We start from the raw sequence: 18,761 nt of genomic DNA on the forward strand, positions 1-18,761 counted from the left end.
GAGACCTGTCCTTGTGGGTGGGACATCTGTAGATCTCATTCTGATCAGAATCAAAAGTCCACAGGCTGAAGCACATCCGTGGAATGAAAAGAGAGTCTAGGTTTAAACATTGCTGTGCAGAGTTGGTCTTTTCCTGCTCTTATCGTTTTAATATTTAAACCTTTATACCCAGCAGTCCCTGGGGAATGGTTAGTGAGGTACTACAGAGAGGGCTGAACCTCAGCCGCGCGTGTGGACACCTCTGAACTTTTCTTTTGGGCTGGGGTGGGGTGTGGTGGAAGGTTTCTGAATTTTGCTGCATTGGCCTCTCTAGCAGATTCCATATCCAGGGATGCATCCCTGCTGTGGTTTTCCTCTTTTGTCTTGCCGCTACTTCGTGCATTGAAGTGAACTGATGGGGTTAAACAAATTCTAGGTCCCGTGGGGTGATTTCATGGCCAGAGACCTATGAGCTGTCTGGGCTCGAGAGGTTCTGCAGCTGATGCAAAGAATCTCAGCCAGCTGTTCATTAATCTTTATGGGCGGGATGTTATCGTATGTTTATCCTTGATGCAGAAATTTGTCCATGTAGGCTGCAGAGGTTACTGCAGCAGCTGATCAAGAAGCTGAGCTTTGTTGCTTAAAATGCTCTAGGAAATGTCTTAAAATTGTGTTTTTTCCATCCTTGTCTAACATTGGAAAGGGCAACAAAGAAATCCTAGGGTTTCTCCCAGCCACTTCCCAACATCAGTCTGTACGTTATGCTGGCATAAGCTATGTGGGTGACGGTGAAACTGTAATTTTCCCAGATGTGTTAATGATACCAACTGACGGAGTGCCCCTTGGTGCACAGTAGCGGTCTGCCTGCAGGACCTTTGTCAGTCACAAGTGTGCGATCAGCCATTTATAATAATTGTCAAACTGATTGAGTGACGGTGGCTTCTCACTGTTTGCAGTCTTGCACAGGAAGTTGGGATTTTTTGTTTCGTTTGTGCTGCAGCAAAGATTGATTAGGGAAAAGCAACTGTTGAAAGGATCCAGGGCCGAAACTGACTTCTGTGGGTACAGAGTTACTCCTCAAAAAGGAAAGGAGTACTTTTGGAACCTTAGAGACTAACAAATTTATTTGAGCATAAGCTTTTGTGAGCTACAGCTCACTTCATCGGATGCATTCAGTGGAAAATACAGTGGGGAGATTTTATATACACAGAGAACATGAAACAATAGGTGTTACCATACACACTGTAACAAGAGTGGTCAGGTAAGGTGAGCTATTACCAGCAAGAGAGCCTGGGGGGAGGGGGAAGGGGACCTTTTGTAGTGATAATCAAGGTGGGCCATTTCCAGCAGTTGACAAGAAGGTGTGAGGAACAGTGGCGGGATAAACAAGGGGAAATAGTTTTAGTTTGTGTAATGACCCATCCACTCCCAGTCTTTATTCAAGCCTAAGTTAATTGTATCCAGTTTTCAAATTAATTCCAATTCAGCAGTCTCTCGTTGGAGTCTGTTTTTGAAGTTTTTTTGGTTGAAGAATTGCCACTTTTAGGTCCGTAATCGAGTGACCAAAGAGAGTGAAGTGTTCTCCAGCTGGTTTTTGAATGTTATAATTCTTGACGTCTGATTTGCGTCCATTTATTCTTTCACATAGAGACTGTCCAGTTTGGGTGGGAGCGAGATCAGAATTAGTGCTTACACTACAGAGTTTTGTTGTGTGCTGTACAAGGCTCAGGCAAGGGTTTGACTCAATTTCTGCTTTGTCAGAACTGCTTGTCTCATCTCTAGACACAATTGTTGCAATTGCAGCATGAAGAGTTATGGTTAATGCTAATCGCTGTCAGTCTGTCAGTTCAATTGCATGTTTTCCCAGTGTAATCAAACTGCAGTGACATTCGGAACGCAACAAACAATTTAGCTGCACTTGAAAGGTGACAGCAGGTGAAGTGTGAGATGAAAGTAGCAAACGGCAAGGCCAGACACATCCTGAGAAGCTTCACTTTACACTCGCATAATGTGTTGCATTGTTATGATGCCATTGCATCTAAAGCAGTGGGGTTCCCACACCTTGCACAGTGTTGTTACTTAAGGCTGACCAGTGGACAGTAAAAGGTCCGTGGCAAGGGACACAGCGGTCACCATCTTGTTCCCAGCCTTCCAGTTCGGCGGTATCAGCAGTGGGGAATGAATGATTAGAGGCTTCCAGGGCACCTGGATAATTAGCAAGGACGAGGGTGGTGCCTCATTTGGTGGCGGACCCCAGGAGCTCAATCGCTTTAGCTTTAACAAAGAAAAGGTCAAAGGCGGACTTGATCCCGGTCTGTAAGTAGCGACATGGGGAACAAATATTTAATAATGGGCTCTTTAACCTAGCAGAGAAAGGTCTAATGTGATCAGAAACTGAAGCTAGACAAATTCAGGCTGAAAATAAGGTGTGCATTTTTAACGGCGAGACTAATTAACCCTGGGAGCAGTTTGCAAAGGGTCATGCTGGAGTCTCTGTCACTGACCATTTTAAAATCACAGTGAGGTGTTTTTCTATAAGCTCTGCTCTAGGAGTGATTATGGGGTCGGTCTGTGGCCTGTGTCACCCAGCAGGTCAGACTAGATAGGGGTGGGCAAACTTTTTGGCCCAAGGGCCACGTCGAGGTTGCGAAACGGTATGGAGGGCCTGGTAGGGAAGTCTGTGTCCCCCAAACAGGCTGGCCCCCACCCACTTCCCGCCCGCTGACTGCCCCCCTCAGAACCCCCCACCAATCCAACCCCCCTGTTCCTTGTCCCCTGACCACCCTCTCCTGGGACCCCCTGCCCCTAACCCCCCCCAGACCCCCCTCTTCTCTAAGCCCCCTTGCTCCTTGTCTCCAGCTGCCCCGACCCCTATCCACACCCCTGCCCCCTGACAGGCCCCCCAGGACCCCGACCCATCCATCCCCCCACACACACTTCTTGTCCTCTGACCGCCCCCTCCCGGTACCCCCGTCCCTAACTGCCCCCCCAGGACCCCACCCCCTATCCAACCCCCCCTGCTCCCTGTCTCCTGACTACCCTGCTCCCCGAACCTCTGCCCCATCTGACCGCCCCCTGTCCCCTGACTGCCCCCCGGGACCTCCTGCCCCCTCCTCTCCCCGCCCCCTTACCAGGCTGCTCAGAGCGGCAGGCTGCAGGGGAGGGGGGAAAGTGGGGGAGAGGCCGGGGACAAGCCTCCCCGTCCGGGAGCTCAGGAGCCAGGCAGGATGGTCCCACGGGCCGGATGATCACAATGGTCCCTTCTGGCCTTGGGATCTGTGAATCTACGTTACTCTGTACAGAATGGTCACAGCCTCTTCCTACATGCTGCCTTTAGTGACTGAAACAGAGCCTGGTGAAGATTTACTAGTGTCTGAAGCAGGATTTATTTTGTTTAATACCGTGCCCTTACTTCCTTGTGTCCGAGAGTCAGTCTCACTCTGTGCAGTAGCAGGGGAGAGAGTCCCAGACACTGACTGCACGCATTTAGACTACGTTGGCTCTCGTGACACGCTATGGATAGCTCTATGTTGGAGCGGTGTATGGTGTGGAGAGAAGAAAGCGCACTTCGAGTGTGGGTCTGGGGGGCTCTCTTTATACAGCACCGAGAACAGCAGTGTCTGGTTCGAGACCGGGTTCCTAGGTGCTCTGATGATGATGATAATAATAATGAATGAATGCCGTGCTCTACAGTGTAACGAAGTCAGGGTTATGTAAACTGGTGATGAAAGACAGCCAAGAAGCCAGTGAAGGAGGATCATCTGGGAAGGTTGAAAGATTGTGTTATATACAGAATTGGGCCCACTCTCCTAATGGGTCATTGAAGAAACTCATCCCACACCGGATAACTCTTCCTGTGGATGCCTCAGACAGCGAGGAGCCAATGGCCACCCCCTGTGATTCAGCAAACCATGAAAGGACATGATAGGCTGATGTGACCCCAGACTCCATCTGGAGCCAGTAACTGTCCATTCACCAGGGCTGTGGGCTTTGTTTGGGACAGGAAATTTCCATGCACAGGGCAGAGGATCTAAAAAGACACCTGAGACATCTCCATGTTGTCTCTTTCCTGCTCCAATTCTCTGGACTGTGGATTTACAACTCAGAGGAGCATTATGAACTATGGATCCACCTTCCAATCTTTTGGACGGAACCAGGGACTTTACGAGCCAGCTGTCTCTTCCACCACTGCTACACCCCTAACACAAGGACTTTGCAATCATTTGTATGTGTATGATCTACTAGCCATTTATAACCCTTTTTCTCTTTTACTGTTAAACCTTAGTTAGTTTACTAAAGATTAGTTCACAGAGTGATATTTGGGTAAGATCTGAGATACATCTTGACCTGGGGGTAAGGAAGTGTCTGATCCTTTGGGATTAGAATGAACCTCACCTATGATTAAATGGGTTTCCAATAACCTCTCACTGTATTAGATTGGGTTGTCTGGGTGGGAGCCAAGGGCTGGGATGCCTACAGGGGACGGTGTTTGGCTTCTGGCTAACCGCTCTTTTGTTACTGGCCTGGTGAATCTAATTCTAGAGCAAACCACCAGCCTTGGGGATAGTCTGCCCTCGGCATGGCCCGTCCCAGGCACCCGGTCGCAGATCCAATTCTAGCTCTGAGCTCTGCAGCCCAGGTTCAATGTCGTAAGCTGGGGCAGTGTCACTTGACTCGATGAGACCAGTAGCAGCCAGAGATGTAGCTGTGGGTCTGCTCTGCTTTACCGCTGAGCGTCCGTGCTGTCAATGGAAATGTATCTAATGGGCTTCAGGGGAGAGGCACACAGTATCTCCAGCCAGGAAATACAAGAGTGGGAGACAACAGGCTGGATTTATAAATATTTAACTCCTCCCTTGAACGTCTGCAGTGTTTGTAAATAGAGCAAAGTGCTGAATAGCATCCATGCCTGGGTTTTTATGTTCTGTGTTATCGATAGGAATGAGAGGGATGAATACTAAATAGTCAGCAGGAGAGGTTAGCAGCAGAGGCCCTGCAGGGGGCTCCCAGATACCTTCAGGAAAAACTCAAAGAAGCAGCAATGGTGAGGACTAGACATTAGTTCGTGCCATTCTGGCCATGGGTTCCTTTGTGCACACTGCTGGCCATTGCAGCTTCGGGGTTTCTATGGCATTGGTTTGTTGCTGCTGCTATCAGAGGAAGGAATTTTTATATTGAGCTGCCTCTTGCATAGGTTAGTGAATGGGGGTGTTTATTGTGCTAGTCAGATGGTCTCAGATTAAAAACTCATCTGAGAGAAAACAAACCCACATCCCAAGGGAGAGCAGCTGATGTGGTTTCTGTCACTCTGGGCCAGATAAATCCCTGGTGTAACTTTCCAGGAGCCAGTGGAGTTACACCAGGAACAAATGTGGTCCTTTGCATTTATGGCAAACAATGAAGGGGAAAGGTGGGATACATTTGGCTCAAAAGCCTTTTCGTTTCTTGGTTTTAACACAGGGCCCCTCTCATTTCTAAACACTAGTGCAGAAGAGAACACAGTGCTTAGGGCCCCTAGAAGTCCACAGGAAATTTTCTGATCAGGTTGGGGTGCTAGATGATACAGTGATGAGCACTACAGAGAGCTAAGTCGATGGAACAGACATGAATTTCCATGGACAGATGTGCCCTAAACACGTTCTCTGTGGTTTCCTCCTGTGTGGGAAAGCCCTGCATATGTTAAGCATATACTTTCAGGAGCAGTGGTATTTCTAGTTTGCCCTTGGAGGGAAGGGCTCTGGCTCCAGCTGAAGGGGGGCCCCTCTGCCGTGTAGGTCATGGCTATAATGCTTGGGGGCCTTTGGCCTGGGAGGAAGGGGATAAGACAGCAGGGTGTTTCCACTCATAGATAGGAACCTCTTAAATTTGTCCATGTGGATTTGTTCACAAAACTTGTTCTGGTTCCATTTTGTGTTACCATAATTGGAACAAGTTGAAAACCAGTTTATTGGTCCTTCAGTGTTATGTAAAATCACATAAAATGTGGCCCTGGGTTACACAGACTCTAGTTACTGCTTTAGCTAGGGGCCATGTGCACTGTTAATTATATTCCAAGGGCAGGCTGCTGGAGCCCCCAGGTTTGACTAATTTCACTGGGAGGAGGTGGCTGTTGATAAATCATTTTGAAACATTCTTGTCTGTTCAAATGAAGCTTTTCCTAACTGTCTTTTTAACTCACATACACTGCATATTTCAACATAACCCACTATATAATCAGCAAAGATATGCAAAGTCTCTAAAACCTTCTGCACCTGCAGTAGTGAACTCACTTGTCTTTCTCAGCTCTCAGCGTGTTGAAACAGTCTTTTCAAATGGTATGTACTGCGTCAACCATTACATTTCACGCCCTTCACAACAGCATCACAGACGCTTTACGAATAGATCAATCATGGTTGCAACAGGAGAGTCTTTAGACTTGATTTAAACTTAGTTAATGACTCAGTGAGACCAGTTTCAGAGTAACAGCCGTGTTAGTCTGTATTCGCAAAAAGAAAAGGAGTACTTGTGGCACTTCATCTGAGCTGTAGCTCACGAAAGCTCATGCTCAAATAAATTGGTTAGTCTCTAAGGTGCCACAAGTCCTCCTTTTCTTTCAGTGAGACCAGTTTGTGCTGCAAGTGAGTTCCAGCGGGTAAGGGTGGAAAGAAAGCACAGTTACCAACTGATGCAGTGCTAACAGAGAGCTGTCAAGAATTATTCAGGTCTACAGCTGAGGCCAGTGTCATAAATATAAAGGGAAGGCTAAGCACCTTTAAATCCCTCCTGGCCAGAGGAAAAAACCCTTTCACCTCTAGAGGGTTAAGAAGCTAGGATAACCTCACTGGCACCTGACCAAAATGACCAATGAGGAGACAAGATACTTTCAAAAGCTGGGAAGAGGGAGAACATCAAAGGGTCTGTGTCTGTCCGGGTGAGGCTTTTGCTGGGGACAGAACAGGAATGGAGTCTTAAAATTTAGTAAGTAATCTAGCTAGAGATGCGTTAGATTATGATTTCTTTAAATGGCTGAGAAAATAAGCTGTGCTGAATGGAACGTAGATTCCTGTTTGTGTCTTTTTGTAACCTAAGGTATTGCCTAGAGGTATTCTCTAGGTTTTGAATCTGATTACCCTGTAAGATATTTACCATCCTGATCTTACAGAGGTGATTCTTTCCTTTTTATTGTTTCTTCTATTAAAATGTTTCTTTTCAAGAACTGAATGCTTTTTTTTATTGTTCTAAGATCCAAGGGTTTGGGTCTGTGGTCACCTATGCAAATTGGTGAGGATTTTTACCAAATCTTCCCCGAGAAGTAGGGTGCAAGGGTTGGGAGGAAAGACTTTTCCAAACAACACTTTCTCAGGAACTCAGAGAAACGTTTGGTGGTAGCAGTGAAAAACCAAGGGCAAAGGGTAAAATAGTTTGTACCTTGGGGAAGTTTTAACCTAAGCTGATAGGTTTCAGAGTAACAGCCGTGTTAGTCTGTATTCGCAAAAAGAAAAGGAGTACTTGTGGCACCTTAGAGACTAACCAATTTATTTGAGCATGAGCTTTCGTGAGCTACATCCGATGAAGTGAGCTGTAGCTCACGAAAGCTCATGCTCAAATAAATTGGTTAGTCTCTAAGGTGCCACAAGTACTCCTTTTCTTTTAACCTAAGCTGGTAAAAGTAAGCTTAGGAGGTTTTCATGCAGGTCCCCACATTTGTACCCTAGAGTTCAGAGTGGGGAAGAAACCTTGACAGTGCTGCAAGTGAGTTCCAGCGGGTAAGGGTGGAAAGAAAGCACGGTTACCAACTGATGCAGTGCTAACTGAGAGCTGTCAAGAATTATTCAGGTCTACAGCTGAGACCAGGCTTTAGGGGAATGCTGGCTAGGTAGCTGTTGGGGGACAGAGTGAGACTGCAGTGAGTAGCCTTGTAGGCAAGCAGAATCATCCATGGCATCACCTAGAAAAGTGCCAGTGAGGTTCGCGTCGCGTATGAGGGCTGTGCTCGCAGACTGGCTCTGGAGAGAATTCTGCCTCTGGAGGTTTGTGCAGACCGCAGGTGTGTAAAGCAGGTATCAGAGCAGGGAAATTAGTATAGAATGAAAGACTGTGCGGCAAGGTTGTAAAGGAGACAGCCTGGTCACAAGGCAGGAGAATTCTAGGGACAGCCGAGTGATAGTTTCCCAGTAGGAGCAACACGAGTCTCTGAAGAAAGCTCAGAGTAAGTGATCACCCCAGGTTACAAGCTTTTCGAAGCAGTGGAAGAGAATGAGCACTGATTTCCATGCTCAGTGGACTCTACTTGGTGTCCAGATCACTCTGCCATTCTCCCCTCTGTCACTCTGCTGGATGCAGTGGCTGGATTTCCACAGGCTCGTTCTCTGCTGGAGCTGGAACTTCACACCTGGTGTGTCTCAAGCAGAGTCCCTCTCCTTGTCCCCATCACTGCTGACTTCCCTCTATGACTGCACGAGACACTAGTAACCTGTTACAGCAGGATGGGAGCCAATTAAATGCAGCAGACTTGCAAACGGAATAGACCTTGACATGCATTTATACTTGGAAACACAGGCCTGCTGTTGCAAAGGATTGGGGTCAGCCCTTCCATTACTGCTTCAGCCTGACTCTGGGTGGCTTATTGCAAGCCCTTTGGAAAGGTCGGACACCTCAGCAAGTACAGGCTGATGTGGAGTAAGCAAATCATTTCAATATTTGCATAATTCCAGTCTGAATTTATTAACTCTTTAAATGAAGCACAATTGATTTAAAATGCAGTGACATTTACCATAATGTATCAAATGCCAGAAACGCGCTAGAGACAGACCTCTAGGGGTTCCCTGATTGCCTGGCCTATTTCTAGTGAGTGATTATTTGATCAGATAACAACATATTCATTAAATGGATTTGTAGGAAAATAGGATCCTGTGTTATCTTAAAGGAGCCCTGTCAGCTGTCAGAAGCAACATTTGATCTGTGCAAGATGAAAAGTATTAAAGCACAGCTCATGCTGACTTGAGAACGCAAACGTAGCCAGGTGACCGAGTGTGTCTCTGGCAAGGCAAAGAGGTGCTGGAGTGCTTTCAGAACTAGCATACCATGAACGAGACCATGCCAGATGGACAGGCCAGATCCAATGGCTGTGGTGCACTGGCTCCAGATTCTCACTGGTACAGGTAAGAGCAGAATCTGGCCCCCTAGCTTTCTCTTTTTTCTCTTGGTAAGTGTAACGGGGTCACGACTCACCACCGCTGGAGACTCCTGCTGGTTGCTCCGGGAATTAGCTCTTGTCAGCTGCAGAGCACCTTCTGCGTGTGGTGTCTCGCCCGTTGTCTGCTCTGCTGGTTTGGGAACCGCCTTGCTCCCCACTCGGCAGTGTCCTCTCCATTCTCACCCCCTTCCAGGGAGGCGAGGGGGGAGATAACAACAGTCCTTCGTCTTGCACCTCCCTCAGTGGCCAACCACAACCCCAAAGTCTAGCCCCTCACCTCAGGGGCAAGTTGCAGTCTGTCTTGGCCACACTCCTCTGTGGCCAGGTGCAGTGCAAGGGGGAGGGGAGACCCAGGCCCACCTGCTACTCTGGGTTTTAACCCAGGGACCCTCTAGCGGCAGCCTCTCTCTGCCCTTCTTCCCTCCCCTCTTGTCTGCCTGTCTTCCCTGGGTCATTTCCCCTTTGGCCCAGTGCACCTTCTTGACCCTTTCTAGCAGGGGCTGCAGCCTGGCAGGTAACTGGGCCGGAGCTCTCCTCTGTCTAAGGTGCTACCTCCTTACCTCAGGAGCCAGTCCTTCTCCCTTGCTAACCAGGGAGAGACTGCCTTCTCCTTTGCTAGGCGGTCTTTATATAGGGCCCAGTCCGGCCCTGATTAGCTGCCTCTTCCTTAGCCCTGATTGGCCCTCCACAGGCCCTTGCTGATTGGCTGCTGGTCTGCACAGCGTCTCTGGCCTGTTCTAGCCCTTTTCTTCATGGAGTGGGGCAGCCGCCCCACTACAGTAAGTAAGAACTGCAGTGAGAGAAACCCCTGGAAAGCTCTATGCCTGGAGTCTTTTCCAAGAACACTGCTCGGGCTAGGTAGCATGGCTTGAGATTTCCGGATGTGACTTGTGATTTTTGGGTGCCCAACTGGAGCCGTTGTAAGGGGGCCTGATCGTCAGAAGATGCTGAGCACCCGCCCTCTGGAAATCAGTCATTTTGGAATCACAGTGCTGGGTTGGGAGCATCATACGCCAGCTTCCTGCCTCTGGAGACTTGGGGCCGGACACTGTGGGTACCTTCAGCGGGCGTTGAGGGAACTCAGCACCACATGGGGTCCGAGTGTTCTTGTTCTAATTAGGTAAGAAGTGAAAAGGAGCATAACGGCCTGTCATAAATATAAAGGGAAGGGTAAACCCCTTTAAAATCCCTCCTGGCCAGAGGAAAAATCCTCTCACCTGTAAAGGGTTAAGAAGCTAAAGGTAACCTCGCTGGCACCTGACCAAAATGACCAATGAGGAGACAAGATACTTTCAAAAGCTGGGAGGAGGAAGAAAAACAAAGGGTCTGGGTCTGTCTGTTTGCTGCTTTTGCCAGGGATAGAGCAGGAGTGGAGTCTTAGAACTTTTAGTAAGTAATCTAGCTAGATATGTGTTAGATTATGATTTCTTTAAATGGCTGAGAAAAGAACTGTGCTGAATAGAATGACTATTCCTGTCTGTGTGTCTTTTTAGTAACTTAAGGTTTTGCCTAGAGGGATTCTCTATGTTTTGAATCTAATTACCCTGTAAGGTATCTACCATCCTGATTTTACAGAGGTGATTCCTTTACTTCTATTAAAAGTCTTCTTGTAAGAAAACTGAATGCTTTTTCATTGTTCTCAGATCCAAGGGTTTGGGTCTGTGGTCACCTATGCAAATTGGTGAGGATTTTTACCAATCCTTTCCCAGGAAGTGGGGTGCAAGGGTTGGGAGGATTTTGGGGGGAAAGACGTGTCCAAACTACGTTTCCCAGTAAACCCAGTTAGAGTTCGGTGGTGGCAGTGGAGATCCAGGGTCAACAGATAAAATTAATTTGTACCTTGGGAAAGTTTTAACCTAAGCTGGTGAAAGTAAGCTTAGGAGGTTTTCATGCAGGTCCCCACATCTGTACCCTAGAGTTCAGAGTGGGGAAGGAACCTTGACATGGCCCCAGTCTCTTTTTCTTTTTTTTTTTGGCATCCTGTCATCTGCAGGAGATGGTGGGAATGGCAGCCTATGATGTAGATGGTTTGCAATGTTCCATGTGACTGAACAGTCCAATCTGAGATTTGAATGATCTTTGGCAGTTGTTGCAAATGTCTGTATCTTGGCTGGAAGCTGCTTGCTTCCTTCGGGCTCGTTTCTGCTCAAGCTTTGGCGGGCCAGCTTCTGTCATGGACTTTGATACCCTGATGGAGACGATGGCGCCACTTGTTATTATCGCTTGCCAAGATTTCCCATTGGTCAGGATCAATTCCAAATTCCTTCATATCTCGCTTGCATGTGTCTTTATAGCGAAGCTTGGGATGTCCTGTTGCTCTTGTTCCCTCAGATAGCTCCCCGTACAGCATGTCCTTGTGTATGCGTCTGTCTTCAAACCTACTCAGATGGCCCAGCCAGCGCGGTCGTCTTTGCTTGAGCCGGTCTGTCAAGGTTGGTAAATTTGCCCTTCGAAGAACCTCTGCGTTGGTGACTTGATCTTGCCATTTGGTGTTGAGTATGCGGCGTAAACAGTGTAGGCAGAAACTGTTCACCCTTTTCTCCTGATGAGCACAAGTTGTCCATGTTTCCCCACCACACTTGAGAGCGCTGAGGACGCAAGCTTGGTACACTAGTATTTTGGTCTTGTTGGCAAGCTCTGAGTTGTTCCATGCTATTTTAGGTCATCTGCTAAAGATGGTGGCAGCCTTTCCAATGCAAACATTTAGTTCTTCATCCAGTGAGAGGTTGGTGGTCACTGTAGAACATAAATAGCTGAACTTTTGGACCTCTAGCTGGTTTACGTTTAAGGTAATTGAAGGATCTTGTGGAACCCCATGTCCTAATACAACTGTTTTCTTAATGCTGATAGTGAGTGCAAATGCCTGACTTGAAAGGTGGTCCATGAGTTCTTGAAGTAGATCTTCATAGTGGGGTCTGAGGGCAGCATTTTATCAAAGCCATGAAAGCACCTCAGGAATCTAGCACCATTTAGCAAGGTTAGCCTCTAAACTGGCCTGGCATGGGTGCTGCGCTCCAAACTGGGATGCAGTGGCAGTGATGGGTGGGGAAGCTTGTGCTCATCCTGTTCACACTGCACCTGGCTTTCCAAGGTGCTCTTAGCCCTTGACTGATGAGCACTATATTCCCCTCCACAAAATATACCACAGAATGAGTCATCAGCATAATGCTTTACTGAGCACTATCTTGAAAATCCATCATTATTTGTAATAGTCTCTCAGAATTTGGAAATGTAATTTCTTTCCCATCCAATCTTGTCTCTTGTCGATTTGCTAAATGGTGAGTTTTCCCCCTGCGGTTCCTAACAGATCTTGAAATAGACACAGACACCTTTTTTTTTTCCCATCAGTATTTAGTTTTTCTCCTGAGCCCAGAACACAAGAAATGGACATTGTATGCACCTGCCTCTGTGTCCATAGCACTTGGGGGTTGGAAGGGTTGAGAATAGTGTTTCTTAGGGCTTGTCTATACACACAAATTGCACTCGTTTATCTTAAATCAGTTAAAAAAAGAATTCAGTTACACCAGTGCAACCCCACCCCCCTCGTGCGAACACTTCTGTATTGTTTTAAAACAGCAGCTTACATTGACTTAGCTTGTGTCTGTAAATGTACTGACACCCACTAAATGGTTATGGGCCAGGTTTACACTGATGCAACAGTGTCCAGAGATGATGATGTACTGGGTTAACTAAATCAATAATAAATCACACTGTTGATTAAATGGATACAGTTCTTTGTATGGACCAATCCTTAGTTAAGTGATGCTGGAGAACAAAGAAACACCAAGTGCAACAAATATTTTTGTAGGTCCTACATTAATATTGGCTCCCCCCTCCCCCCCCAAAAAAAAACAAAAAACTTTCAGCAGTGGATTGGAGAAAATTTTGGAAAAATAGTAATCATACTTCTAATCTAGAGGATATATAGGCACTATCCGCTGAGGACCTAAACCTGTGCCTAACTTCATACACAGTCTGCAGCCCCATGGACTTCAATGGTACCACTCTCACTATCTAGAATTAAGCATGTGTCTAAGGCTTTGCAGGACTGGGCTTCAGGTTTTAATAATCTCAAAATATACCAAGTGTTAGGTCTATGATACTTCAAAATTCCTCTGTAATTCCCAGTCTAGCTGTATTTAGAAATTGTCCTGGCACGTGGGACCTTATGAAAAACAGGTTTCTGCCCAACTACCATGCAGTTTTATAGACAGCCTATTCAGCTTCTTACAGGAGTCATCGCCGTGTCTTTGATATCTCTGCTGCAGCAAATGCAGAGCGGAAGCACCTTCACCTGCACACAGCTGACTAAAGAAGCTGCCCAAAACCAATACCAGTTCCTCTTGGCAGATTAGCTGAAGTGACTCAGGGAGGGACTGAATTGTAAGAACCAGAAAAAAATAGACTATGGCTTAGCCCCCCCAGCCATGCCTCTTAAAACGTTCCGTTTAGCCATACTGGGAAGCAGAGCTAATCAATGCCATTACACGGACCAGGTTTGAACATTGCTACTTTTCCGTAGATGCCTTGTCCTATTCTTAATGGTAATTGGACTGGATGTTCATCCTGTTCTTCCAAAGGAGTTCTGCTGTAATTCAGCAATGCTTTCATGAATTAGAATGTTTAGAAGCTCCCTTTAGGAGTGGGTGTTTCCTTAGCATGGAGTCGTGAAAGCACTCGTTGGTTATAGATAAATATAGACTTTAACAGCACACAGCAATACAAACCAGTGTAGAGCAGGAAGGGAAGAAGAAATTAGTCTCAATATCTCAGTAGAAAAGGAGAGAGCGAAAACAGGTTTGTCATAAATATAAAGGGAAGGGTAACCACCTTTCTGTATACAGTGCTATAAAATCCCTCCTGGCCGGAGGCAAAATCCTTTCACCTGTAAAGGGTTAAGAAGCTAAGGTAACCTCGCTGGCACCTGACCCAAAATGACCAATGCGGGGACAAGATACTTTCAAATCTGGAGGCGGGGGGGGAAAGGGTTTTGTCTGTCTCTGTGATACCTTTGCCGGGAACAGATCAAGGATGCAAGCCTTCCAACTCCTGTAAAGATAGTAACTAATCTAGCTAGAAAATACGTTAGGTTTTCTTTGTTTTGGCTTATAAATTCGCTGTGCTGGAGGGAATGTGTATTCCTGGTTTTGTGTCTTTTTGTAACTTAAGTTTTTGCCTAGAGGGATTCTCTGTGTTTTGAATCTGACTGCCTGTGAGATTATCTTCCATTCTAATCTTAGTGTTTCTTTTATCTTTGTTTTGTTCTTCTAATAAAGTTCTGTTTTTTTAAGAATCTGATTGGGTTTTTAGGGTCCTAAGAAACCCAAGCTGGTCTGTGTTCAACTTGTTTATTCTCAAGCCTCCCCAGGAAAGGGGGTGTAAGGGCTTGGGGGGATAGCTGGGGGAAGAGGAACTCCAAGTGGTCCTTTTCCCTGGTTCTTTGTTAAAGCGCTTGGTGGTGGCAGCATACCCTAGTCCAAAGGCAAAGATTTTGTGCTTTGGGGAAGTTTTTAACCTTAGATGGTAGAAATAAGACTAGGGGGTCTTTCATGCGGGTCCCCACATCTGTACCCCAGAGTTCAGAGTGGGGAAGGAACCTTGACAAGGTTAAAAATAAATGTTAGTCCTTGAATCATAAAATAGTGAAAGACTAAAGAAACTCAACCTGCTTAGTTTATCCAAGAAAAAGCCAAGAGGTTAATTGAGCATGGTCTGCAGGTACATAGGTGGGGAACCGATTTCTGACACTAGATGGCTCTTTAGTGGATGAAGGCATAAGGCTCCTATGGCTGGAAGCTGAAGCCTGACAAATTCAGACTAGAAAAAAGGTGCAAATTTTTAATAGCGAGGGAAGTTAACCATTGGAACAACTTGCTAGGGGATGCGGTAGATTCTCTATCACTTGGGGTCTTTAAACCAAGACGGGATGTCTTTCTAAAAGATCTGCTCTAGGTCAAGCAGAAGTTGTGTTTGATGCAGAAGTCACTGGGTGAGGTTCTCTGGCCTGTGTTATGCAAGAGGCCAGACCGAATGATCATATCTTCTGGCCTTAAAGTCCTATGAATCTATAAAAACATCAGTGCAGTGTTCTGCTGCTTTACTGTTTGAAAAAAGAGTGGTAATCTTACAGCTTCTGCTGTGGAACCGTAATGTAGAACGCTGGACAACAGAAATTAGGAGGTGAGATACCACAGTCTGAGCAGAGCACTGTAAACTGGACATTCATGAGTTCTAATCCCACTGCTAACAAATGGCTGCTGCTCTGAAAATCTGCGGATATCCCCACTTTCTATTCCGGGGAGCAGTTATCCATGCAGGGCTCTACAAACAGTTTAAACCCCTTCCTCCATACAGCTGAGGTCTCCTCATCAAATATCAGGGTTGGAAGGAACCTCAGGAGGTCATAGAATCATAGAATATCAGGGTTGGGGAAGGGACCTCAGGAGGTCATCTAGTCCAACCCCCTGCTCAAAGTAGGACCAGTTCCCAATTTTGCCCCAGAACCCTAAATGGCTCCCTCAAGGATTGAGCTCACAACCCTGGGTTTAGCAGGCCAGTGCTCAAACCACTGAGCTATCCCTCCTCCCTCAAAGCTTGGGAAAAGAAATATATGCCTTGCAATGTGACCTAAAGGCCAATGTGGACTTATGTAACCTTATGAGAGAAGCTAGTTGTACATGTGTGAACAAAGGATGGCATCACAGGGGGTTGTGAGAGTTAATGTTTGAAAAGTGCTACATAAATGCTAAATATTATTGAAGCAAGTGAAAGGAAAATTACTAAAAGCAGGAAATTTGTGAAAACAGACATGAATCTCTGGCAAGATGTTTATAAAAAACAGTGAAAACATTCCCTTAGAAGTATCCAAGAATGTAATTACAGTGTTTCAGAGCATCCTCATTGTTCTTTATTAGGGTGGACTGGCTCCAGTGACAGCCATTCCATGGAAAAAATGAAACAGGGTTACTTAGAAGCAGTTTTCTTACTAATGAATTACGTGCCTGCTAGTGAAGTGTCAGACTACAGGCTGCAGCGTTCTTCTGCAAGGAGTCTGTTGGGGAATGAGGATGGTGATTGGCTGGATGCAAATACTGGCACACGCTGCGTGAACATTTGAAAGGGGTTTTTATTGAATTGGGAAACCATCCGATAGATGGTGATTGAAATAAAATTAAATGGGGCCATTTGAGTGGTCTACTGCCAGGTCAGCAGAAGCCTGGAGCAACTTGGAGGAGTACCCACACTGAGGCCCCAATTCAGCAAGCACTAACAGACATTTAACTTCAATGGGATTTAAGCATGTGCTTAAAGATAAGAACATTCTTAAATGCTTTGCTGAATTGGGGCGTCGGTCAGTAGTGGCCCACGAGTTGGTAGAGTCTGAGCTGAGTAACAGAAGGAAGATAATTCAGTTAGGGTTGATAGTTTGTTCCATTGTGCATAATATTGGAGCATGTCTGATCATTCAGATCACACGTTCTCCTAAAACCTGGGACACAGGCAGGGTAAGTTGGTGTGGAGCAGCCTGGACTCAGAACTTCCTTCTTTTGTCAACCTGAGCTAGACTCCACTTGATTGCAAAAGGTTGTGGGTATTTCACATAACCCAGAAACATCCCTGATAATATTAATCCTGAGTGCTTAGTGTGACGATTTTACATTTCTCAGGCCAGGACCAATCAGATAAAAACACACTGGGTTCTACTCTCCGTTACACCTGTGCAGCCCTAATGACATGAACGGGACTTCTCTGTGGTGTAGGGGAGAGCAGAATGTGACCCACTGAGATGAATTCATCTGTGATAAAACTCCAGGGAAGTTAATGGGACTAAACCAAACCTGGGTGTGATCCTAGGTTTCAGATGGCCGAGCGTATTGGTATGTCATGCTCCCGCTTGCAAATCCTTCACCATCTTGTTTTCAGCAAAAGCAAAGCCTGCTGGGTGTACTGTTGACTATTTCAGTACTCTAGGGGAGCTGTGGTTTTGCTTTTTAGTTAAACGTAGCAGGTGTGTGTCTATCCATTTGTAAATGCAGTTTCTTTATCTTGCAGAGAGATGCCAAGGGTCAGTATCTGTTTGACCTTCTCTGCCACCACCTAAACTTACTGGAGAAAGACTACTTTGGAATTCGGTTTGTGGACCCGGACAAGCAAAGGGTAAGTAGCAGCCAAGTTACGAGCTACACTAAGATCTGTTTCCAAGACATGCTTGGATAGTCTGGAGGAATTTTCCCTACAGTAAACCTCTAAGGCAGTGCTGCTCCAGGTACATGTCACAGTCCTTAGCTGGGGAAAATATACCCTTCCTGTCTGGGGTTTGTATTTGCATTTTTTCTTAGTGATTCACTATTAAAAAAAAAAAAAAAGAGAGAGAGAGAAAGAGAATTGTTGTTTTTCATGAGACTAACAGACACAGTGCAAAACAAACAGGGAAATAAACTATTTAGAACAGAAATCAACCCAGCCCTTTGTCAGGAGTCTTTCTCTATAGCTTTTCCTATCTCTGCTGTTCTGCAAGAAGACCAGCCTGAGAAATAGTGTATACCCCAATGGGTTAATTGGTAGGGTAATGTGGTCCACCTGTCAATCAAAAAGCCAGAGGTCTCCCTCATTCACACTGTACCAGGGGAGGAGTCTCATCTGTTTCCTTTCATTACAAAAGTATGTTTTGATACTTTCTGTTCCCTCAAGCATTTCAGAGCCTATGCGGCTCTGAGAGGGGAGCTGGATCGCATTCTGGCTCATGCATCAGCAACGGAATTATTCACTTAGGCTGTGATGTGTGAACCAGAAAGAACTCAGCAGGAGTCACAGATCCCAGGATGAGCTGGCACTTAGGAAAAAAATCTTTTCATTTGTAAAATGAGCAGATAGGTAGGGGCGAAAAGGAGGAGCAGACATGGAACTTCCTAATGCCCATTTTTTTCAGGGTAGCTTTACCAAGTAGAATCACAGAAGATCTGGGTTGGAAGGGACCTCAGGAGGTCATCTAGTCCAACCCCCTGCTCAAAGCAGGACCAGTCCCCAATTTTTTTTTGCCCCAGATCCCTAAATGGCTCCCTCAAGGTTTGAACTCACAACCCTGGATTTAGCAGGCCAATGCTCAAACCACTGAGCTCTCCCCCTGCCCCCGGAACCACATTTTCACATAGAGACTGAAATGCAACAATCCCCTCTAGGGTAGGAAATAGAGCAGCTGCTACCTGGGGCAATAAAGCATGAGAAGAAAAAATACAGTATGTGGAAGCTTGATAGAGAAGACTTCTAGGTTAGGAATTGGCTGTGCATTGCATTCATGAGATTGTTTCAGACAGCAGGATGATGGGTGCCGATTGCACAGTGCAGTTTGCGAGCCCCAATCCATGCACGTTTGCAATGTCCCCTTCAAGTCAAAACAACTCTGCCCAGGTGCAGGGGTACACAACAGTGGTTGTTACTGCAGGAACAGGGACTTGCTGAGCTGTGCCTTTGTGGCTACGTATAATGAATATCACAGTATCGCCAAGAACTCAAATGTGTGTGTGTTATTTCTGCCACTTCTCAAGGTTAGTTTTCTACATTAGATTAATATTCCTTTACAAACACACAAAGAATGCAGAATGTGTAC

At 46.1% G+C, this 18,761-nt stretch overlaps 1 protein-coding gene across 5 annotated transcripts in view; it reads left to right on the forward strand.

Moving 5' to 3' along the window:
• Positions 1-18,761, forward strand: part of FRMD5 (FERM domain containing 5) — a 287,035-nt gene that overhangs the window by 184,588 nt on the left and 83,686 nt on the right. For all 5 annotated transcript variants that reach the window (XM_048868351.2, XM_048868348.2, XM_048868350.2 and 2 more), the window contains exon 2: positions 17,207-17,311. In XM_048868351.2, coding sequence (XP_048724308.1) covers positions 17,207-17,311 — 105 coding nt within the window. The remainder of the gene's footprint in view (positions 1-17,206; positions 17,312-18,761) is intronic.

This window comes from Caretta caretta, chromosome 10 (genome assembly GCF_965140235.1).
Source record: "Caretta caretta isolate rCarCar2 chromosome 10, rCarCar1.hap1, whole genome shotgun sequence".
In the NCBI taxonomy this organism is placed as follows: domain Eukaryota; kingdom Metazoa; phylum Chordata; order Testudines; family Cheloniidae; genus Caretta; species Caretta caretta.